The sequence below is a fragment of the Miscanthus floridulus genome, chromosome 8 (assembly GCF_019320115.1).
Source record: "Miscanthus floridulus cultivar M001 chromosome 8, ASM1932011v1, whole genome shotgun sequence".
Classification (NCBI taxonomy): Eukaryota; Viridiplantae; Streptophyta; class Magnoliopsida; order Poales; family Poaceae; genus Miscanthus; species Miscanthus floridulus.
Window position 1 is genome coordinate 58,916,603 of NC_089587.1, and position 25,528 is coordinate 58,942,130.

The following is a 25,528-nucleotide window of genomic DNA, read 5'->3' on the forward strand; positions in this document are numbered from 1 at the left end:
ACCAAATCGTTGTTTTGTAATACCGAACGCCCAAGCCGACGCAACGACATTACTGAAGCCCTCCATGGATGTCCAGAACGACTCAAATCTGAACTGCGGCTTTGCCCATGGCGTGGCGTTTAGTCTCAGCGCCAACGGTGCATGATCTGTGTACTTCTTAATTGGTGTGTGGTGTGGGGTTATTACCACTGTCTGTCTCCCTCGCCTTAAACCGACAACTTGCTGCTTCAGACCAAGTACTAATTTTCTCCAAGAATATTTTGATCCGCTTATGCTATGAGCACCAGTATCGCACTCGCACACTATAAAGACATGCAATCAGATATTTGACACTGAAGATTTTTGTAACCCCCTTTTTATTTGCCATCGGTGTGTCACTGGCAAATAGGGCTCACCTTTGGCAAAGACAGGATTTAGGCAATTAGCAATGGATGACGCTAATTTTCCCTTATGTTTCATCTGCGAACTATAAGAACTTTCCCATGGATGCCAAGTGGTTATGTGTTTTCGTCAGCCATGCCAGGTCACTATCTCTAAGTTTCATTTGAGTGTCTCCAATATCCATATCATGGCACCATAGTAGTTTTTGAGCCTTGACATTTGCACTTATAAGTAATCATTTGTTTGTGTTTTGTGCACAGACCCCACAGGTCCAACCTCCACCGCCACCTACCGAAGGGCGTTTTGAGATCATTATCAACAACGACACCACCATAACTAGAGCACTTGGTGACTTGAGTTCCTTAGCAGCAGGTTCACAATCATACCTAGAGCACCATACCATTAGTTTCAACTAGCTTTCACCGAGTTTGTGATCAGACAAGAACTTTATGTGCATTGTTCAGCTGATTCAAGAACCCTGTTGGATCGAACCATTGTGTTTACCGTTAACTACGAGAGAGAGGATGAGTACGACACGCGGGAGCTGTCAGAGTTTCCGGACATACGGCTATGGTTCGTGAGGCTTGATGCTGCTACCCTTGGTTCCCGGTTGTACTTGACTGGAGAGCCGGCGAGCTTGCCAGATACGCTGCAACGCTTGTCCCTCACCAGGTAATTTCAGAGAAAAAGTGGTTTTATGCACCCTTTAAAAAATTACAGTGTACAACAAGTTTTGTGGATGGATGGTCTGCAGATGAGCATGCGAATGGGTGTGATCTTCAACCTGGAGGCGCTGGAACTGTTCGTGATGAAGAAAGTGTTTGCTGTGGAGACTTGGCTGAAGCAGCAGAACCACCCGAAGCCGAGGTTGAAGACGGCAGACATGGCCAGGATGCTCGGCTTTGGTGTCGGAGATGATCTGTTCGACTTGATCGACAAGTACCCTGTCCATCGTTCGTGATGAAATATACAAAGCTGAAAATGGGGATCCGATCCCACACAGAATTAGTTACAGAATTGTACAGAAAGGTACGTTTGCTTTCTTCCAGGAGCTCTTCTAATGCTGTCGTGTTGCTCATGGCCTTTTCGCTCTGTTGAACTCAGTTGCAGCAAACGAGGGCCGGTGCCCCTGCTCCTGCGACCGCAGAGTCTCTTTCTAGCTTGTCTCTGCTTTAGAAAACAACAGTGTCATCTACCGTGGGATGACTTTCAGAAGTCTATGGATGGGAAAATGAAATTGAGTATAGCAGCCAACTATCCAAATCAGCACAGCCCAAGGCCGGATAAATCAGGTGGTGCTATAAACAACACATTAAACACATCTCTGAACACCTTTTCAAACCTTTTTAAATGTTGCTAACTCCAAGTGTTGTCTCACGAGACAACCACCACATCTAGCACAAGTATGCATTTTTAAATAATTTTAATTTGCAAAGGTTTTTAAACTCATTTTCAAACCATCACTCAACCCTAGCATGTATGCAGTGTTAGATCGCTCAAGTGGCACTAGATAACTGTTATGCAAACTAATTTTTCCCTCTTGATAGTACGGCATCCTGAACCTTGTCAAACACTTCTCTACTCAACCTTAGACTGGTGAATAAATGAAATGCCCTACAAATATACATTTGACTTGCGCATTCCATTGCATCTCCATCTCGGTGACGCTACTCAAGCATCCAATCTCCATCTGTCGATGGGGAACCCTACGGGCCCCCCATAGACCATACTGCAGGGAGGTAGGCCTTGGTAACAAGGCCTACAGCCCAATCGCCAAGAAGAACGCGGAGCAAAGCAACGTGTAAAACCGAAACTCGAACTCAAACTATACAAGGAAAGGACGCCCGAAGCGTAGCTTAGGACTCTGACCTTGTATCCGGATAGGACACAAACAACGCCTCTCAACGCCTGGACTATAAAGGGCTGGTGAGGGTACCCATTGTAAGAGGAGAACGCATACCCGATACTCAAAGCAATACAACGCAAACAGGCTAACGCCAAAACTGGACGTAAGGTTATTACTCGACCAAGTCGAGGGCCTGAACCAGTATAAATCGTGAGTCTCTTTGCGTAACCGCCGAATTCCGCTATTCGCCGAAGCCCGAACAACTGTCCCGAGTACCCCCGTGGCAGGCTATCGGTGGTAAAACATCGACAGCTGGCGCGCCAGGTAGGGGCTTTCGACGAATTTTTTCTCGAGAGTTCGGCGGACCTCAACCTCAAGATGACCTTTTCGGCGGGAACAACCTTTGTCTTCGGATCCTGGATCTGCAAGGCTGACGGCGACGGCAAGCTTCGTACCCGTCTCCGAGAAGAAAAAGAATTCGATGACGAAGTTCAATACAAACTCGCCGAGAAGATGACGAAACTCTCAACTTCAGATACAACTCGGAATAAGGAAGAAAGCGGATACGAAACCGACTCTGAAAAAGAGATACAACCCGATTCCAAGACAATCTTCACAGCACAAGAGCCAAGCCTAATTGGACTCGGAGACACAACAACGATCGCGAAGGGATACGACCCGTACAACTCAAAGAAGAACTTGGGAACTTACGGACTGCGCAACGCGGCATCAGTCTATCAACACTTTACCCAAAACAAGATGAACTCAGCAAGAAGAATACTCCTGGAGGGAGCATAAGAAGGGATGATCATGATAGTGACCCCGCAAGATTGTGTGGTGCATTGGCCAGGTTCTTTCACCTCAAGCAAAGTCCAGACTGGCATGCGCGTTGAAGAACTACCTTATCAAGAGGGAAAAGAACTCGGATCCAGTTCAGAAGCTACAGACAGCTCAACCAAACGAAGGATGGAATACCGTACAAGAAGAGCTCGGAAGAGGTATACTGTATACATGGCGGAGCAGTTAGAACAACCTTTGGAACCACCACAGATACCAGATATAAAATCTTCAGACGAATCAGAAGGCAACATCTCGCCAGATGAGAAAAGCGACAGCAACAAAAATGATGAGCAAAGACTAGCAAGGCTAAAGAAGAACAAATTGAAAGCTGGAAGGAGGAACCGGGCTAAACAAAGGAAGCAAGTCTGGAATAAATACAAAGCGGAGCTAACGGAATACAACAGAAAGAAGGCGGAAAAAGAAGCCACAAAAAATACAAAAAGGGAAAGAATTGAAGAATTAACAAAGGAGTTGTACACCCTCACGAATAACGGGAAAGCAAAGGAAGACCAGAAGAAAGAAGTCGGGGGATCAGAAAAACAACCCGGCGAAGAAATTCCATAGGAGCCACAAAGGGAGCAGCCACCCAAAAAATTGAATTTTCAAAGGATAGGACCAGTAGAAAGTGCTGATATCAATGGAAGGAAGGAACACTACTCAAAGCAACAAGAAAGAGACAAACCAGAATTGAGCCAATGCTACCAAGAAATATCAAGAAGATTTGACAAAGAAGATGACTACGGAGAGTCTGAGTTAAAAGAAGACATGTCTTATTACAGAAGGGCAAGATCGCTAGATTATGGAAGAACGGAACCATACGACAGATTCCCTTGTTTCGTAGGAAGACTACAAACTTTAAAGCTACCGCACAAGTTTAAACCAGCAAATCATTCCAAGTATGATGGCAAAGTCGAACCAAGACAATGGCTAAGGGTTTACTCCCAATCTATTGAATTAGCTGGAGGAGACGACGACATCAAGGCTCTATTCTTCCCAATGGCCCTCGAAGCAATGCCGCTAGCAATGGTTTGACAAATTGAGGCCAAGATCAATCAGGTATTGGGAAGACTTGCAAGAAGCTTTCTGCAACAACTTCGCAGGCATTATTACCCATCCAATGACTGTAGCCGAATTGAAAGGAGTAAAGCAAAGGAGAGGAGAAAGTCTAAGGGAATACTATAGAAGATTTGGAGAATTCAGGGCTCAAGTCCACGACATTACTGATAGGGAGGTGATAGAGGCCTTTGCAGAAGGAATCTGGGCAAACTGGCAATACAAGGACTATTTCAATGAGAACCCAAGAACAAATGAAGACTTCAAGAGGGTTGTTGAGAAGCTAATTTCGTCAGAAGAAAGAACTCGGCACAGATTTGCTAGGGACAACCCAGAGAATAGAAGACCCGATTACAGACAGCAAGACAAAAGACCAAGGCAGGACAATATGGTGGCAACCACAGACAACAAAAGAAGATACAATGGCAACGGCAATGATAGCAATGGTAGCAATCACAATGGCAACTACAACAATAGCAACAACCGTAACAACAGCGGTTACAACAGTAATAGCAACTATCAGAGTAACAACTACCGAGGAAGAGCGCCAGGAAAACATAGAAAACATGCCGTGTCACATACACCCAGGGGCCAGACACAAGTTAGTTGAATGCAGCACTTTTCAGCGGCAATTCATGAAGAGAGAAAACAGGAATCAAAACAACTCGGAGCCAAAGCAAGAAGAATCCAAGAAGGAGGAAAAGAGAGCTGAAGGAGATTATCAAGAACCCCAACGCCAATTAGCGGTGATATTTTCAGGTGTTCCTAACACACGAAGCAAAAGACAAGAGAAACTAGCTCACAGAGCCATCATGGCAGCTGAACCAGCCATCCCAAGATATCTAGATTGGTCAGAGTACCCCATCCACTTCACAAGAGAAGACCAATGGACCAGTGCAGCAAACGCAGGATGCTACCCGCTGGTACTGGGTCCGACTATCGCAGGAGTAGCAGTAACTAAAGTACTCATCGATGGAGGAGCCGGGCTTAACATAATTTTCGCAGATACTCTCAAAAGGATGAATCTAGATTGTGAAGGTCTAATGACACCCACAAGCACACCATTCTACGGAATAGTACCCGGCAGAGCAGCTATGCCCCTCGGACAGATAACCCTACCCGTCACCTTTGGCACACCAGACAAATACAGGACGGAAATTCATAAAATTCGAAGTTGCAGACTTTGAATCATGCTACCACGCAATACTTGGGAGACCAGCTTTAACAAAATACATGGCAGTACCACATTATCCATACCTACTGCTCAAGATGCCAACAACAAAGGGCGTATTATCATTGAAAGGAGATCTAAAGAAAGCACATGATTGCGACGTACAAGCAGTACAAATATCCGAAAGATTACAAGATATAAAGGAAGGAAAGGAGATTGCAATACTGGCCAACGAAATGAACCCAGATGAGATTAAGATACCGGCTAAGAAGCCAAGCAACTTCGCACCACCAAAAGAAGCCGCTACCAAGACTATTGACCTACTGACTGGTGATCCAGAGAAGACGGCAATCATCAGTGCAAATCTCGACCCCAAATAGGAACTCGCGCTCACCAACTTTCTTCGGGACAACAAAGATATTTTCGCTTGGAAGCCAGCAGACATGCCAGGGGTCCCAAGGGAGTTGGCTGAGCACATAATTGATGTGAACAAAGGGTCCAAACCCAGTTAAGCAGAAGTTACGAAGATTCGCTCCAGACAGAAAAGCAGCAATCAAAAAAGAGATCACCAAGCTCATGGCAGCAGGATTCATCAGAGAAATAATCAACCCTGGATTGGCTTGCCAACCCGGTCCTAGTAGAGAAGAAGAATTCAAAAGAATGGCGCATGTGCATCGACTACACAGACCTCAACAAACATTGCTCAAAAGATCCATATGTCCCACCAAGGATTGATCAAATCATCGACTCGACAGCAGGATCAGCTCTGTTATCCTTTCTAGATTGCTATTCAGGCTATCATCAAATATCCTTAAGAGAAGAAGACCAAAGCAAGACTTCGTTCATTACACCCTTTGGGGCATATTGCTATAAATCAATGCCTTTTGGGCTAAAAAATGCAGGGGCAACATATCAAAGAGCAATTCAAACTTGCTTGGGGAGTCAAGTCGGAAGAAATGCAGAAGCATACATTGATGATGTAGTAATCAAGACAAAAGAACCCGGATCATTGATAGAAGACCTCGAGGAGACTTTCAAGAATCTAAAAGCATGGCAGTGGAAGCTAAACCCCACAAAGTGTGTTTTTGGGGTACCATCAGGACAACTACTCGGGTTTCTAGTCAGTAACCGAGGAATTGAAGCAAGTACAAAGCAGGTTAAAGCCATCATGGATATGAAACCTCCAAAGAAAGTTAAAGACATACAGAAGCTTACAGGATGCATGGCAGCACTCAACAGATTCATCTCCCGACTAGGAGAAAAAGGGCTACCTTTCTTCAAATTATTGAAAAAGGCAGGAAATTTTGAATGGACAGAAGAGGCAGAAGAAGCATTCCAAAAGTTAAAAGAATACTTGGCATCATCACCAGTAATGACACCACCAAAAGACAAAGAGGACATGATGCTATACATTACAGCAACCAAGAACGTTGTCAGCACAGCAATTGTGGTTGAGAGAGAAGAACCCGGACACGCATACAAAATGCAAAGACCAGTCTATTACATAAGCGAAGTACTAACAGAATCAAAAGTGAGATACCCACACGTGCAAAAACTACTTTATGCAGTGTTGATATCATCAAGAAAGCTGAGACATTATTTCCATGAACACAAGATTACAGTGGTAACCAATTTTCCACTTCAAGACATTCTACGCAACAAAGATGCAATAGGTCGGATATCAAAATGGGCAGTAGAACTCGGTGCTCTCAACCTAGACTTCAAACCAAGAACAGCAATCAAATCTCAAGCATTATCCGACTTCATTGCTGAATGGACAGAAATCAGTCAAAAAGAACCCGAACCAATACTTGATCATTGGAAAATGTATTTTGACGGTTCCCTAAAGTTAGGAGGAGCTGGAGCAGGAGTACTATTCATATCACCAGAAGGGAGACAGTTAAAATATGTGCTACAAATACTTTGGCAGGCAACTAACAATGAGGCAGAATACTGAAGCATTAATACACGGTCTAAGAGTTGCAAGCTCGCTTGGGATCAAAAGACTACTTGTCTACGGTGATTCAGCTGTAGTAATCAATCAAGTCAACAAGGATTGGGATTGTACAAAAGATAACATGGATGCGTACTGTGCAGAAGTCAGAAAATTGGAGAAAATTTCCAAGGACTCGAAATCCATCATGTACTAAGAGATTCCAACGTTGCAGCAGATGTGCTAGCCAAATTAGGATCAGATAGAGCAAAAGTACCACCCGGTATATTTGTGGAAGAACTCACAGCCCCATCCATCAAACAACTCGGAAACATAGAAAAAGAGAAGGAGACAACAGATCCAATGGAAATAGATCAAGCAGAAGAACCAGACCAGTCAAGACAAATCATGGTCATACAAAGTGATTGGAGACAAACATACATTGATTTTATCAAAGAGAAGAAACTACCCGAAGACAAAGCAGAAGCAACTCGGGTTGTACGAAGAAGCAAAAACTACGTTCTGGTGGGGGATAAACTATACAAAAGAGCAGCATCATCAGGAGTACTGCTTAAATGTGTTCCGACAGATAAAGGAAAGGAAATCTTGGACGAAATCCACTCAGGATGCTGTGGAAATCATGCAGCCTCTAGGACACTAGTCGGCAAAGCATTCAGAACCGGTTTCTATTGGCCAACAGCACTCAAAGATGCAGAAGAGCTCGTCAGAACATGCAAGAATTGCCAAATGTTTGCTAGGCAATCACATGTGCCGGCTCACAACTTAATATGCATACCGCCGGCTTGGCCGTTCTCATGCTGGGGGCTGGATCAAGTCGGACCACTCAAAAAAGCAAAAGGAGGCTTCGAATACATATTTGTGGCAATCGACAAATTTACAAAGTGGATTGAATACAAACCTTTGGTCAAATACAGTGCAGAAAAGGCAGTGGAATTCATACAAGACATCATGCATAGGTTCGGCATGCCCAACAGAATAATCACAGATCTTGGTTCACCATTTACAGCAAGAGAATTCCAATACTGGGCAAGAGATTGTGGGATAGAAATCGACTTTGCATCAGTAGCACACCCGCAGGCCAATGGACAAGTCGAAAGAGCAAATGGACTCATATTACAAGGTTTAAAACCAAGATTATATGAAGATTTGAAAGATTATGGTGGAAAATGGATCGACGAATTACCAAAAGTAGTATGGGGTCTAAGAACCCAGATCAGCAGAGCAACTGGATACTCACCGTTCTTTCTGGTCTACGGATCAGAGGCAGTACTACCAGCCGACTTAATATGGCTATCTCCAAGAATAGAACAATATGAAGAAGGCGAAGCAGAAGAAACAAGGCGGTTAGAAATTGATTCAATAGAAGAAATAAGAGACAGTGCAATCATACAAAATGCAAGATATCAGCAAGGGTTACGAAGACATTATGACAAAAGTACTCAACCCCGATCACTAAAGCCAGGGGACTCAGTACTACGACTAATCCAGAAGAAAGATGGACGACACAAACTACTCAGTCCATGGGAAGGACCCTTCATCGTGAAGACAGCAACAGGACCCGGCACATACGAGTTGATGACTCCAGATGAAATACCTGTAAAGAACACTTGGCATATCAGCCAGCTCAAAAGATTCTACAATTAAGTACAACAGATTGTACTCAAGTTTCAAGAGAAATAAAACAGAGATTATTCAAGAAGAACAAGCTTCAAATATGAGCCCTGTCCAACGGACTAGAACCAACCCGTAATCAGGTTGGGGAAAAAGGGGCTTCCCTGTTAACAGCCAACCCGAAAACGGTTGCGCTACACGGGCAATCTTGTCACTCAACCATATGGAGATGGTCTGACTGACGGCCAACGGCCAAATAGCTTCTTGGGTAAGGAGACCCAAGCTAGCATTTGTCACTCTACCATAAAGAGATGGTACGACTGACAGCCCTGTCCAACGGACAGAACCAACCCGTAATCAGGTTGGGGAAAAAGGGGCAGCCCTGCAAACAGCTCAACCCGGAAACGGTTGTTGCTATACGGGCGCAATCGCTTACCCCAAGAGCTGGTACGATTGCTTACTTACCCTGCAAACAGCCAACCCAGAAACGGTTGTGCTATACGGGTCCGGTCGCCTACCCCAAGAGTGGTACGATCGAATACTTCGCCCAAGAAGCGGCACAAGCACTCCAACAATCCGGTCGCCTACCCTAAGAGTGGTACGATCGAATACTTCGCCCAAGAAGCTGGCACAAGCACTCCAACAACTCGGTCGCCTACCCCAAGAGTGGTACGATCGACTACTTCGCCCAAGAAGCGGCACAAGCACTCCAACAACTCGGTCGCCTACCCCAAGAGTGGTACGATCGACTACTTCGCCCAAAAAGCGGCACAAGCACTCCAACAGCTCGGTCGCCTACCACAAGAGTGGTACGATCAACTACTTCGCCCAGAGAGGGACACAAGCACTCCAACAACTCGGTCGCCTACCCCAAGAGCGACACGATCGACTACGTTGCCCAAGGAGGGGCACAAACACTCCAACAACTCGATCGTCTACCCCAAGAGTGGTACAATCGACTACTTCAGCCCAAAGAGCGGCACAAACACTCCAAACAACTCGATCGCCGACCCAAAGAGCGGTACGATCGACTACTTCGCCCAAGGAGCGATCTACAGTACAAATCGGTTGATTACCCCAAGAAAAGTATAATCAACTCCATCAACTCTACTACATCACAAGAAGAAACAAGCTATGGCAAAGCAGAAAAAAGCCACAAGGAAAGACAGGGCGAAACTTTTCCATATTATTCATAGACATCTCAGAAGAAAAAGAAAGACAGGTCGAAGCCTGCTCATTTCAGTCAAAGACAAATTCAAAAGCAGGGCAAAGCCTGATCATATTTTCAGAGACAAGTATATATTACAAGAAACCACAAGTTCATTACACAAAACATCTAAGGAGCTGGAGGCACAGCAGGAAGCACATCCATCTGTTCCAAGATTTGGTCTGTAAGACCACCAAGCTCCACCTTCGCCTCATCCCATCGCTGTGCAAACTCTGCTAGTCACGGAAGGATCTACAATCTGCTGAAGCGGAGCATCAGGAGTGGCAACCCGGATGAAGGATATAACATTGTTTACACAACTGGTAAAAACCACCCTTGACAAACTCAAAAAATCGAGTTGACAACACCGGGATAATGCCTCTCAACCCTTGAGCAAAGTCCTCCTGGCGACAAACAGCAGCAATAATAGGCTTCACAGCTTCATAAAGAGCCCGGAATTGATCTTGGGCACCTGTCAGCTTAGTTTGGAGAGCCCAGAATTGATCATGGGCAGCTGCTAACTTCTCCTGCAAATCTTGCACTGACTTCAAAGCCTGAACAAGGTCACGGTCAGCTCCAGATCTAATCAGCTTGGCCTGAGCAAATAAATCTTGGGCCTCTTTCAATTTGATATCAGAAGAAGAACTTACAGACTCGGCTTGATTTTGAGAAGTACGGAGGGTATTGACCATCTCCTCTCGTTCTTTCTGCCAACTCTCCTTATCCTTAACAAGAGCTAAAAAGAAAGCAGACAAAGAACTCAAAGAAAGAAAGAAAAAACAAGGCAGAAAAAGCAAGTATGCAAAGAAAGGAGAACCCACCAGTTTTTTCTTTCTTCAACGCGGAGACCTCATTCTGAGCAGCAGTAACAGCCTGCAAAGATGAGTCGCGCACCTTCTCAGCCTCAAGCACCTTAGCATTGAGGGCGGACTCCATCAGAGCACGCTGCGCCTTCTCATAAGTCAGGACAACTTCAGTCCGAGCCAGCTCATCTTCCTTTCTTTTCAAATTGGCTTCAGCAATGGCAGTAAATTGCGCCTCATGAGGACCGAACAAGACATCCTGATCTTGAAATAAAGACTGCAAAGCAAAAGTATGTGAGACAGCAGCAGAAAAAACCAATATCGAAAGTTAAAAAGAACTCGAATACCTTGAGTTTGGCGCCATACGCGCCCGAGAAATTCTCCCACAAAGAAACCAACTCAGACAGCCGCTCAACACGACCGAGTTGGACCAACTCCTCCCCACCCTGAGTTAACAGGAGAAGTACTTGGAGTAGAAGTCAAAGGCTGGCCGGCACTAGAAGTACCAGCAGCATCCACAGTAGCAACAGACGAAGGATTATTATCAGCCGGCTCCCCATTCACTGCATCCTCCCGAGCAGCTGCTTCGAGGTTGTCCAACAGGGACAACCCGGTCGGCAGAATAGGAGCAGCAAAAGGGCTGCCTAAGTTCACTTCAACTCGGTGCTCCATTGGAGGAGACACCGGAGTTCCAATAGCCTCCTCCTCAACACACGGAGCAGGAGAGGCAATACGTGGAAGAGAAGCTACAAAGAAAACAACCCGTCAGACAGAAAAGAAAAAACCAAGAAAGCAAGCATAAACGGGAAAATAACTTACCAGCAGTAAAATCTTGTAGAGGTCCACCAGCATCAAGAGCCAGGGAAGAAGAAGTATCCTCCGAAGGCCTACATTCGAAAAAAGAGCTCGGGCCAGTCAGAGACAAAAGCAAAAATGGCGAATCAGAAGACAAGATAAATATACTTACTTGATAACCTTCTTAAAGTTTCCAGCCACCCCTGAGAAGCCAAGATTCGGGAGAGGCACATCGAACAAATCATCCTCAACCACCTCAAAGGAGGGGATTGGGAGGGCCTCCTAGGACAGAAGCAGATACAACTGTCACAGAAGGGGCACAAGGTGCCGGTTTCCGACTATAATGAAAAAAGCAATTCAGTTATTTAGGAAAAGAGCAAAAAGACAAGCACAAGAAAATTTACAGCGGAAGACTTACGGTCGAGTGATCAAGGGGACCTCATCCTCAGTCTCCACCTCGCTCAAGACAATAGACCGGCCTTCTATCAAGACAACAAAAGCTAGGATCAGTAAAACAAAGCAAACCAAAAGACAGAGGCAAAAACAACATAGGAGAAAGCACAAGCTCACCTACGAGAACATTACCTGTTGAGGCAATCTGACGAATTGAACGTTGCCTCTTGGGTAAAATATGCTTAGCAGCAACCTCTGACTTCCGCTTCCTGGATGACAAGATATATTGAGCAATTCGAGGATCAGGAACATACTCAACGTAGGAGTGGTGACCTTCAAACAAGCCAGTAATCAACCTGGCAGAAGAAGAACCCGGCCCGGTAGCAGCAACTACCACAGGACCGGCAACAGCATCATCATCTTCATCTCCTTCTTCGGCGGGCTCTTCAACAACAGCCCCGCCACCACCAGCAACAGCTATCTCAAGCTTAAAAGCCCGACCAAAACCCTGCAAGAGAAGAAGAAAGAAGTCAAAAACAGAATACGAATTACAAAAACCCAAAAGAACTCGGAGGAGATTACCACTTACCTCAGGAGGAGGATGAGCAGCATCATACTCTTCAACACTGAGCAGGCATCACAGAGACCCCACCCAGAATACGCCCCAGGCGTTCAAGAATGACCTCCTCAGGCAACTCGACATCAGGAACAAGTCGGGAAGGATCTGAGGGCCCAGTATATTCAAAGCCGTAATGCACCCTCTGCATAAGAGGTTGCACCCGGCGACGCAAGAAACTGGCAACTATACAATTGCCACTTAAGCTTGCCTGTTTAAGCACTACAACTCGAGCGAGTACAGGCTTCAGAGCAGCACGCTAGCAGAAGAGATTTTATCTTTCCAAATAGAGAGGGGAACGGGAAGAACAGAAAGATCATGAGAAAAGGAAAGAGCAGGTTTTGAAATATAAAACCACTTCTCCGCCCAATTCTTGACAGAATCAGAAAGGGTAAGAGAAGGGAAAGAAACTCCCTGACGGGATTGGATAAGGCAGCAGCCGAGAAAAGGAGTATTATTTCCGTCTGACAAACGCACACTGGAAAAAATGACGAAAAAGAAGAAGATTTGGAGGAATTCCAACGAAAACTTCGCAAAAATGCACGAAGGTAGAAAGAAAAAGAACCCCGTTAGGGGTAAGATGATGGATTTGAATCCCATAGGATCCAAGAAACTCAAGCAAGAAATCGGACGGGGGATAACAGAGCCCCGCCCGCACAAAAGGAACAAAAAGAACAGATTGATTCAGGAGTGGGAGAAGGGACATCGTGCTCACCAGGACCAGAGAAATTAGAGAGACATTTCTCCTGAAGAAGGCCATGAGCAACAAGCAGATCCAACTCCGCCTCCGAAGTCGACGGCTTGGGGAGTTGCCTCTGCATTTTCCGCATCGCAACAAATTCGGTGTTCTCGATCACCTTGAGCGACGCCTCCTCGTCGATAGATTTGCCCTTATTCTTGCTCTTGTTCTTCGCCACCATCTCAGAAAAACAAAGACAAGATTTGGACGGAAATAGCAGGAGATCGAAGGCACAACGGAGCTAGGGTTTTGGCTGAGATTGGGGAATTTTTTACTGCAAAGGCAAGTTAAGCCAACAGTAACAGAGCAGTTATCTTTATACAAGAAAAATACGCGGCCCACGAGGCCCAAAATCACGCGGATTGCCCGAAGAGGCCCTTCAAAGTTACCGTTCCACAATTACCGTGCACACAAAACGAAAAGGCAACGGTCCGTTCAGACTATAACTGGATACATGACGAATTAACACATTCACAAGGAGGCAACCAGGAAAGAAGGATGCAACAAGTCAGTCATGACAAAACACCACAGTACAAACATACAAAAGAGCTCGAGCCACATCAATAAACAACTCGGTCATAGAGCAGAAAGGAATATTTTTTCATTTCATCAAAGGTACATTGAGATTACAACAGAATACAAGATCTGATGAATTCGACGAAGAAAGCAAAGGAAATCATTCAGCACGAGGTTGCAACCCTCGAACCAAGATTCGATATTACCAGGCAGGATAAAACAACTCGAACGTACTTTTCTCCAAAGGAAAGGCGCACATCCAAGATTGCTATAGGTGACAGAGAAGGCACCCACAAGTCATCCAAGATTGACAACGACAACCACGTCAATATGGAAGAACCCGGCACCATCTCTCAACACGTGCTGATCTGTATTGGACTGAACCTAAATGGCACAGCAGAAGACTGAATAATGGCTGATCTACAACGGACTGTCGAAGAACAAGCCGGAACACGCGCCAATCATCACTGTAAGAAGAACAAAAAAGAAAGGGCAGGCACTGGAAGATGAGGCAACGCAACATGCATCACTCACATCACAAGTCCTACACCATTTGCCTCAATATCCCTTACAGCTAAATACCACCTCGAGACTAGCCTGCTACTAGTCTCTATCACAAGACCTACACCATTTACTAGCAGAAGAAAACAGAAGAAAGAGAACAGGCCCGGGGGCTCGTCGAGCTCCCAAACTATAATATCCATGACTACAAAAAGAAGAAGAAGAAACTGCACAGCAGGGTATCAGCAACAGGCCATATTTATAGCACAACTCAGATGCACATATGCCAGACTCATGGAAGAAAAAAGAACTCCAAAAGGACAACCATGTGAACCACTGCAGAGCCAGGACTTCAGTAAAAAATCAGATGTGACTAGACCATCACGAAGGAACAGTACATACCCAGAACAACCACTAGTACAAGATAAAGCATATCCAAGAGAATATTCCACAGCAGCAATACAACCCGTGAAGACACATTGAATTCTCCAACAACCAGAATGACAGCAGCAATAAGCAGCCGAACAAACAACTCGGAGACGTGTGAAGGATCACATACAAAATTACAGTGTCAAAGGATTACAGTTGAAAAAGAACTCGGACAGAGAAAAATTATAAATCTCATTGATCGAAGACAAATACAAAGGTTACAGACGGCCAAACAGGACCGGATAAACTCAGACATAAGATAGAGACAAGATTCTTAAATATTGCAACAAGGAACCTAGTGGCGGCAGCAGCGGCAGCTCCGGACACAGAAGAACAGATAGAGCAGCATGATCATTACCAAGCAAGCATAAGCCCGGGGGCTGCTCAACCTCACACACCAGCATATCTACGAATGAAGAAAGAATTGAAGAAGAATTTTCCTACTCAAGGCAGAACCACAACCAACAAAGAAGGTATTTATAGCAAACCAGAGGTAAACAAGGCTAAAGATCACAAGAAAGAGAGAGGAAAAGAACAAAAGAGCAAAGCAACAAAGGCGAATAGTGCCCAAAAGCAAGATTCCTGACAAAAAGTAAAAGAAGACGCTCACTCATGGCTATACAAAACCCATCCGTGACCAGCAAAAGACAAAGACCAAAGGAGTACAAATCAAGACCCTTCTTCCGGCTTCCTTTCAACAGAAAAGAACCCGGAGAAGGCTCGAGGGGCTGCAAGTACCTACCACAGAAAAACATATTTTCAAATTTTTTGACCCTCTAGCTTTTTTGTACCAAAAAAACAAGAGGCTCGGGGGCTACACTCAATGAGTGCAATTTTTGCAAAATTGCACTCGCTGCACTCAAAGGAAAAAGAACCCGGAGGACATCAAGCAAAAGTGCACATCAGCCAAAAGAAGAATCAAAGAAGACCATCTCAAGATTTCACTTCAAGAAGGACCCGGATCAAGACTACAACAACTCGGCCCTTGAAGCTCAATCATGAAATGCTCGGGGGCTTGTCGATGGGGAACCCTACGGGCCCCCCATAGACCATACTGTAGGGAGGTAGGCCTTGGTAACAAGGCCTACAGCCCAATCGCCAAGAAGAACGCGGAGCAAAGCAACGTGCAAAACCGAAACTCCAACTCAAACTATACAAGGAAAGGCGCCCGAAGCGTAGCTTAGGACTCTGACCTTGTATCCGAATAGGACACAAACAACGCCTCTCAGCGCCTGGACTATAAAGGGCTGGTGAGGGTACCCATTGTAAGAGGAGAACGCATACCCGATACTCAAAGCAATACAACGCAAACAGGCTAACGCCAAAACTGGACGTAAGGTTATTACTCGACCAAGTCGAGGGCCTGAACCAGTATAAATCGTGAGTCTCTTTGCGTAACCGCCGAATTCCGCTATTCGCCGAAGCCCGAACAACTGTCCCGGGTACCCCCGTGGCAGGCTATCGGTGGTAAAACATCGACACCATCTTCATCTTCCAAATGAATAATGGTCATCCATATGTGTAACCAACCACGCTACCATTGCCCATAGCATGAAGCTCCAACATCATTCCTCCATGAAACCACTTGATGATCAACACATGGCTTAATCTTCCATGAATGATATGGTCTACTTCATAACTTCACATAGCCTTGTTAGTCCATCGATCATAGCCTTGCTTGCTCTTCACCATTGCCCTGGACCATTGGCGCCAAGCCCTCTACTCACACATCACTGCCTCGACGGTCCATCATGTCTCGATCCTCTAGCATGCCTTTCATCCCCACACTTAGTCCTTCAAAGCCAAGCCTTGCCTTGATCTTCTCCACTTAGCCATATGAGATTACAGCATGTCTCATATTCAATAATCTCCTTCATCTTTGATATTTCAGCACTTGCATCACATGCACAAGCCATCTCTCTCCATAGCTTCTATGTCCTGCTCAACCTAGTGTGTGTGGACTAAGTATTTGTTCATCTCACATGAAACATATTAGTCCACCTAAGGTTGTTACTCAATTACCAAAACTAAATCGGGACTTTCACTAGGATGTGCTAAGGACTTCATAGGGGTGCATGTGCAAGGTGTTAGTGCTGTGAAATTATGTTGAGTCTCATATAAATCTTTATTGGTTTTGATGTTCTTCCCTATGTGTGGATTTCTATACCAAGATTGAGAGAGATGGTGATGAATATATCCCTTGAGGTCTAGGAATATCCTATCACTAAGCTCAACCTCATCTTCTTAACCTTCATTCACTCATAAGGAGGATGTCTTCTTCAAGCTTGGGAGGAAATTGGGAAGAGCTCCTTCTTGCATGAACATGTGAATTAGAGATTGATATGAGAGCAAGGAGTTGACAGAGGGAGAGATTACGAGCTTATGCTTGGAATTGATCTAGTGATCAAGGTATTGAGCTTCATCTTCTTCTCCATCCAAAGCATGAGCTTCCTTCAACCCTTCATCCATCCTTTGCCATCCTTACTTATTCTGTTTTTTGTTCTTGTTTTAGAGTGAGTGAGATGGTGATGAGAGTGGTGATATGAGTGGGAGAGAGCCGATGCTAGTAATTTGGGGTGAGTTACGAGCTGACAGGTGGGGACAAATGGAGTATGAAGTGGACAACACAACATTTGCATGTTTCTAGAATCACTAGTGTCCTGTAGGATAGTCCATCAATAATTGTCGACTAGTCCACTCGGTCCTTGCGGACTTCTTTGTGCTGACAAGTCAACTAGGGCTGACTACAGATTGATGTATAATTGAAGAGGTATCATGAGACAGTCTGTGGATTCATAAAAAGTCCTGAATTGTTTGCCAAACTTAGAAGAGATGGTCTCTAGGACACTTCTTCATTCACAAGAGTCACTTAGTCCTTAATGAGCTTCTTAATCTGGCGTTCTTCCATATCTTAGTCTTACATCCGATGTCGGTTGGTCTTGTTTCAATTGGGATTTGACCATCACTCGGGATACTTCTTCTTGAGATCTAGGAGTGGGAGTCAATGGGTTGCTTGAGAACAAACATAGTTCTCATTCGGGAGACTTCTTCTTGAGATCTAGGAGTGCGAGTCGATAGGTTGCTTGAGAACAAACATAGTTCTTATGGTCGGAGTTGGAGGTTAAGTCTAGATTGCTTAGGGGTCAAGTCCAATAGGGACTATAAATATAGGGGCACTGTAACTATTTCAACTTAAGCAAGAAATAGAAACCTCTCCTCTATCTCACGCTGCTGTCTCTCTCTCTTCTCCCTGCGCCCACGTCTCTCCCTGCCCTAAGCCGCTGCCGTCACCAGCAGCAGCCGGCGCAACAGCGCCGCTGCCCCTGCAGCCCGCTCCACCACCCCTAACCGGCCACTCCCAAGAAAGACGGTGACACCTAGTATCCAAAGACCAGATCGATTGGATGGCCACCACCATGATCCATGAGATGAAGAAGTAGATTGATGTCCTCACCACCACCCACAACAAACAATTCGACGAGGTGAACGAGTACTTCATCAAGGCCAACGCCTGCTTGGACAAAATAGAGCATACATGATCCAAGGAGGACGCCAAAAATGACATCAGCAAGGTCACCGATAATCGGAGGAAGAAATTTTACGGATTCTTCGATGGGCTCGAGATCTCTCCAACAAATTCATATCCAATTTAACCAGAGATCAAAATACTAGAAGCACCGATCGCGCCCAAAGTTCAAACACCGTCAGGAGAGAGTGACGCCTCCCGGATCGTCAACAATAGGTACACATCTAGCAACAAATAGAGAGATTCCACCACCAGTGCCACCAAACCGATGGACAGCATACAACAGCACACCGCAAACTCCGACACTCGCAACCTGGAGCATGGTGGAGACTCAGAGGAGAATGACAACACAGCCACCATGACCAAAGAAAAACAGGAATAGGAAATTGCTGCCAAGGAATTCGTGGCCATGGAGAAGGCAGAACGGTCCTTCCTCTTGGAGAAAATTGAAAGCCCAAAATTGTCAGCAAACCCAAAAATCGAGAAAAAAAATGATGAACAAACTGTTCGTTACCAAACTGGAGGACGAGATAATACCTACGGCAACATTACCCCTCCTGCTTCCTCGCCTACAGAGAGTGCATCTGAATGTGCCTTCAGTTGGAATCACCTCGGCGCCCACATCGACACCAGCGGCAACAACGTCAATTCCACCTACGTCGACCATGTTACCCAACACGTGGATTACAACTACAGCACCAGGATCCTACACACTCCTCCATACCACGGTCAGTAACTCCACCCTCACCATGATTGCAAAGGAGAGTGAACAGGGTACCATCACTGACAATGGGCATCGAAGCCTGGTTCCCTACTAGCAACACCGCAACACTGGAAATCCTAATCAACCCAACAAAGGGGCAGCGGGGCACGCCCAAAAAAAATACGACTACAGGTGCCAGCTACACCACCGACGTCACACCTACTGCCATCACCAGATCCTGCAGCACCAACATGAGAAAGAAGTCTGGACTCCTGTATAGGGCACCTTCAATCTGCAATGGTAGGAGATTGCCAGATTATGCAAAAACAGGCAACAGGCTACAGGTACAAAACTCCAATCTGGATGGATCTCGACATTCCACACTCCCCGATAGACGCTGCAGAAGCAACACAGGGTGCTCCATCTCCACCAGCACAATACAACTACGATTTCAACTACATCACCAACTGCAGCATCATCATCTACATCCTCGGCATAGCAGGGTTGGACAAGACTGAGACGACCTACTGTTACCAGCATCTATAGCAGCACTGGACCAGCATCTATGCTACTCAGAACCATCAGCATCAGGCATGCCCACAACAAAAGCTGTGGTAGTCTCTAGGAAGGAGGCCGCTTACTCCTCGTCACCTCCACACTAACAATAACACAGTAGAAGGATGCACTGACAAGAGAAAAGGGGAGAGACGTCATGGGTCCAACCCCAAACACCATCGTCACGGCACCACCTGAGCAACTATAGGCATCAACACCAGCATGTAAGGCCATCATCATCACCATGGGCAGAACTACATCATCGGCTTGGTCACTTGGCCAAGAAATCATTGCTAGCCTCTACAAATGCTTCTATTGCCAGGCACCACCACCACCGTCACCAGACCACAGTCCCATCTTAATTGAGTGGTCGACAAACCTGCAAATCCTTGTGGGCTCCGGCACTCCACCAACAACTATATATGGAGTACATCTCCATCAACAAGCACGACAACTCCGGACATCCACATAGGTCGCTGCCCCAAATATGAGTCCAGAGATGCAATCTTTGCCAACATTCAGGTATACGGCTATGGGAAACCCACATGCCCCATACAGATACTCTATGTCATAATCTACCGTCTCTTTCTCAAAACTGCACGAGACGCGACATCAACAATCGGGACACAACACCTCGTCTTCAGCTACGTCCACAACCTCTAGCCCTACTCCGAGCTCATTGACATCCACACGGAGAACATGCGCGAGCACTTCATCTTCGGCATCGAGACGGCAATCGTTGGAGGAGCCTTCTTCCCCCAGCAACATCAAAAAACGAGCAAGGATACAACACGAGGACGTGTTGTGCGGAGAACAGGGGCATATGTCATGCTACTAAATGGGACCCCCTCCACGTCGGGGCAAATGGGCCAGGCAAGGCCTAGGACCGAGCCCTAACTGGCCACAGGGCCGCTCGGCACACGGCCTTAGAGGCGCGCGGCTAGGGGGGCAACGCTGCCGCCGCCTCAAAATCTCCTGATATCTAAGGAGGTCTGGAATAAAAAGGAAAAGTAAAAAAAAAAGTAGGAAAATAAATAGAGATTTGGTTAAATATAATAGATCAAGATTTATTGAGAAATAAATAGTTTTGCTTGTAATAAAAGCAGTCCAAATCTATAAAGACTCTTTCCTTAGTTTCTTGGAGGTTAAATCTAGATTGCTTAGGGGCTAAGTATAATTGGGACTATAAATATAGGGCATTGGAACTATTTCAACTTAAGCAAGAAATAGAAACCTTTCCTCTATCACTTCTCTCTCTCACGCCGCCGTCTCTCTCCCTTCTCTCTGCACCCACGTCCTCTCCCTGCCCTAAGCCGACACCGCCGCCTTCACTAGCAGCAGCCGATGCAATAGCGCCTCCGCCCCTACAGCCCGCTCCACCGCCCATAACCAGCCACCCCCAAGAAAGAATGTGACAGGGCGATTATACAACCAGTGGCTACAACGCCCTTAGTGGCATTCCAGTTGACATTGCGGCAGCTCCACGGCTACAAATCGGAAGCAACAACAAACCAATGTCCTCCAAAGGATCATGGACAGTGGAAGAGGATATGTAACAATGTAAAATCAAACTTTTTCCTTCCCCTTCTTAACATCAGCCTCTTAATTGCATTCTTGATCTAATCGTTTGCTTCTCCAATCCATAGCATTTTGAGGGATATGGTAATGCGTCTTGGTGAAGGGAAGTGGTGCCTAATAGCAAAATCTTTGCCCGGACGGATTGGCAAGCAGTGTCGTGAAAGATGGATCAATCATTTGAACCCCAACATCAAGGTCAAATCCCTTTCTTTCTTGTTTCTTAGTTTGCTCATATGTAAGGCGTGCTTGGTTCAGTTTCTCGCTGCGTTTAAGCCGGGAACACGGAAAGAACACCCTAAAATGCGCTGTGTCCACCACGTGTCCCAGCGCCGCACTTGCCTACGAAAAGCGATATTTGAATTGTGTGACGCATGATGCAGCCCCGATCTCATGTTTGCTCAGATGCGTCATACTATCGTTATCTGTAGAAACAAACATGGTCATATTATGTTTAATTTTGGTGGATTACTTGATCCATAGGATTATTAAGGATTTTCCTATGAGCTTTATACGCGGACGATGTTGAATGTTTTACCTTACCATTCTAAAGGAGAAAATTTATAAAAAAGGAATAGTCCTGGTGAAGCATGCCTTTGTTTTTGGTAATTGACATGGAGAATTCCTCACCCAAGCTACTAAATCATGCAACCATACTTTTTAGCCGGAGGAAATATGTTAAAATGTTGAGTTGAATTGTTCAAGTGTTGGCTGGTCCATTGGTTGAACATAAGCTTTGAATTGTGATGGAAAGGCTCATTTTACACACCTATACAATAATGGTATGATTGTGAAAGTTAATGTTCAATGAAAATAAGACTTTGTCGATAGGCACAAGATGAAGTCATGCTAAAATTTGATATTACATAATCAATAAAATTGTATTTACCATATTTTTGTTAGAGCATTTCCAGCAGGCTACCTAAACCCACTACCTATCCTATATTTGGGTAGTGAAGGTCAAAAAACACACTCTAGCAGGCTACTTACTAGACTACCTACTTTTGTTGGCCCAACAAATTCCCCCTCCCACTACCTACATTTGTTGGCCTAACAAATCTGCCTACCTATTTTTCCCTCCCACGCTCCTCTCTCTGCACTCGTACGCTCGCGAGCCGCCCCGCACTGCTTAACGGCGCTGCTCCCCTGCTCGCTGGCCCTGCACCCCGGCGGCGCTCTAGCCCTTCCTGGCGACCCTCCTCTGCCCCGGCGACCCTCCTCCCCGCCTGTCCTGCTCCCAGCGTGGCAGCGCCACTCCTCCGGCTCCCCTCTCCTCCAGCGCGCTCCTCCGGCTCTCCTACCCTCCCGACCACACGCGGGCGCACCTCCTCCCCACCGGCCCGCTCCCAGGTGTGGTGGCCGAGCGGCAGCACTGCTCCTCCGGCTCCCCTCCCCTCCCGACGGCGCGCGAGCTCCCAAGCACGGCGGCCTCTGCCGGCAACTCACCTCCCGATGGCCGAGTTCGTCGATGGCTACAAGGAAGGGGATGACATGTGGGTCCCCTGTGTCATTGACTGCTAAAATAAATTTAGGAGCCATGTTTTAGGTAGTACTGCTGGAGTTGGAGATAAAATATAGGTAGTTAAAAAATAGGTGGCTACCTAAACAGATATTTAGGTAGTCTGTTTTAGGTAGAACTGCTGGAGATGCTCTTAGGGCCTATTTGTATACTATATAGATTTAGACCCAAATCATTATTGCTTAGACAATGCATTTATTTTCTAAACCTTATTTACTGATTCCTACCATTAGATCTTGATCTAATTGCCCATGTTATCTTGCACTATTATTCAAACAAATTGATTTCCTTCTCTCTCTCTCTCCTAGATTCCTTGTTCTCTCACATCAATTCCAATGAGCTTGTTTATCCTCAAGTGCCTCATTTTACTTTTCAAAACACTATGCATATGATATTTTTAAATTATCGAACCTCACATAAAGGTTTCTACAATAGGTTTAAAATTTTGGATACAAAATTTTTTGGTTTATACAATAGATTTATAATTTTGGAAACAAATCTTTGTAATCACATGTTGATATATAACTGTGCACATGCAAATCCAAAAGTTGGGCACAAAAAACTTACTAATATTGTATCAAGAACTTTATAGACACATATTCGAAAATCTTTCCACTAGGTAACTTCTTGTTCATAAATGAAGAAACGTTCTCCACATGGACCGAAATCTTTCCTCTTGTGGCTCTCCATGTCATAGGATACATTGCCACCATCACTACCTCTAAACAACCCAAGTTTACACACCATTGATTCTCCACCTCCCTCATTGGTAGTGGCCTTGCCACCTGGCCACCCATATCCCTTCTTTCTCCATTTTGTTGTTTAGAATCCTCTAGATCTCTTCCATGCATGACAGTCATGGAAAATCCCTTAGCAATTGAACGTTTTTGCTATTTCATATGGCTAGGCAATTGAAAGCACGGATATTTAGTACTCCCTCCATCCTAGAATAGAAGACGTTTTAGGGCTGGACATGGGAACAAAGGAAAAGTGAAAAGGTGTTGTGCATAGAAAACAAGAAGGAGAGAGATATAGAGAAATAGAGATAGATATGTATTGGGAAGAGAAAAAGGTGTATTGAAAGAAGAGAGGTGTATTAGGAAGTGAGAGTGTCAAGTATTTTGGGACAAAATTGAATCCTAAAACGTCTTCTATTTTGGGACGGAGCGAGTATGTATGTTCTTCAAGTTTATAAATGTTATGCTAAATATTCTTGCATATTGACTTGTCACAGAAAAATGACATATGGACGGAGGAGGAGGATATGGTGCTTATTCGAGCTCACAAAACCTATGGAAAGAGTTGGTCAACAATAGCTAGGTACCTCCTAGGCAGGCCAGAGAATGACATCAAGAATCATTGGAACTCAAATAAGCGCAGCCTAAAGTCAAAGCGTCGATTGAAGAAGAAGAAAAGTGAACAAGTGCCACCTGGGCAACTTTCCATCCTGGAGGAGTACATCCGCAGTGTGGAACCGGAATTCCAATCCGCAGCACCACACCCACCAGTTATCGATCCGAGGGTAGTCCAGACATCGGCGCCCAAGATGGAAATGCACCTCAATGCCGCCAACCATGCTACACCAATGCACCACCAGCCTAGGACAATCAATCTCAACAATTCGCTGCTGCCAGACCTGAACAGCAGCAGTGATCCGCAGGAGACACACTATATGGGCTATCCTATGTACCCTCCCGTGTCAACGCTGCAGTTGCAGCTAGTTAACGAAGAGCCCAAACAGGCCAGCTTCAATTGGTTCCCGTTTGTGGAACCTCTCACGGCGTTGAACAGAGAGCATACAACTGGCCCACCATCCAACTACATTGGTGAATCTTGCAGCAACATTGGTGCAAATGGATGCTACAATGAAGTAGGGCCAAGCAACATCGGTGGCAGTGGTGACCTAGGTGATGATACCAACACTGTCCTTGAGTTGGCATCAAGGGAATTCTTGATGCCCTCCAGTGAAGAGGTGAGTCTTGGCTTAGCTAGGTTCAAGTGAGGCAGACAGATGGCTCCGATTGCTTAGCTATTTTATTTACATAATGGTAAGAATATCTTGGTGCATGAGTGGCATGAACACTCGTACATGATTTAGAATTTGCTTTGTGAACCATGGATGTTATTTTAAGAACTGTTGTTGTACAAGACTCTTTCAGGCATCGGCGTGAAATTTATGTTTCCTTTTGATTATTGCTTTTGTGGTGTGACACATGCGTCGCATAAGAATTTCGAGCCCAAGAACCTGAGATGCCACATCTTGAGATATGCTTCTTTGTGTCCTTAATTGATGAACCGTGTGCAGTATATGGGCTTGTTTGGTTCCCCGCCTTGCTTTGCCACGCCATGCATGTGGCTGCCACCAAAAGTTTGCACCTGCTTGGTTCATGTGTAAGTTAAGGCGGCCACACACGATTCTTTAGTTCATTTATGTGCTAGCTTTTCGCCACAAGTGTGGCGGCCGTTTTCTCTGCCGCAGCTGCGGCACACCACAACTGAGCATGGCCTGTGTGGGCGAGGAACCAGCAGGCCCTATATTACCACTTCCCTTTCTTCTCCAGCAAGTAGATTCTATTTGGTTCTTAATATACCACTAGAAATTTTTCTATTGGCTATATGTATATCTCTGTACTTGTCGATATCTCTATCTATCTATCTATCTATCTATCTATCTTGCTATCTATCCCTCTATCTCTCTCTATCTGCCTATGTACCTATCTTTCTCTCTCTATCAATCAATCTATCTGTTTGTCTGTCTGTCTGTCTGTCTGTCTATCTATCTATCTATCTATCTA

At 45.4% G+C, this 25,528-nt stretch overlaps 1 protein-coding gene and 1 pseudogene across 1 annotated transcript; both read left to right on the forward strand.

Annotated features, from left to right (window-relative positions):
- Nucleotides 1-107: 107 nt before the first annotated feature.
- Nucleotides 108-23,987, forward strand: LOC136469144 (protein CHLORORESPIRATORY REDUCTION 6, chloroplastic-like; annotated as a pseudogene).
- On the forward strand, nucleotides 19,171-24,904 carry LOC136469145 (transcription factor MYB35-like). The gene is made up of 3 exons (XM_066467457.1): nucleotides 19,171-19,428; nucleotides 23,968-24,705; nucleotides 24,893-24,904. Exons 1-3 carry the CDS (start codon nucleotides 19,171-19,173, stop codon nucleotides 24,902-24,904), a joined length of 1,008 nt encoding a protein of 335 aa, XP_066323554.1.
- The last annotated feature ends 624 nt before the right edge of the window (nucleotides 24,905-25,528 follow it).

Excerpts from the sequence above, each read along its gene's own strand:
- LOC136469145 (XM_066467457.1), top strand. The coding sequence starts at position 19,171 with ATGGGCATCGAAGCCTGGTTCCCTACTAGCAACACCGCAACACTGGAA. Across the intron at positions 19,429-23,967 it reads AAACAGGCAACAGGCTACAG|AAAAATGACATATGGACGGA; the intron begins GTACAAAACTCC and ends GACTTGTCACAG.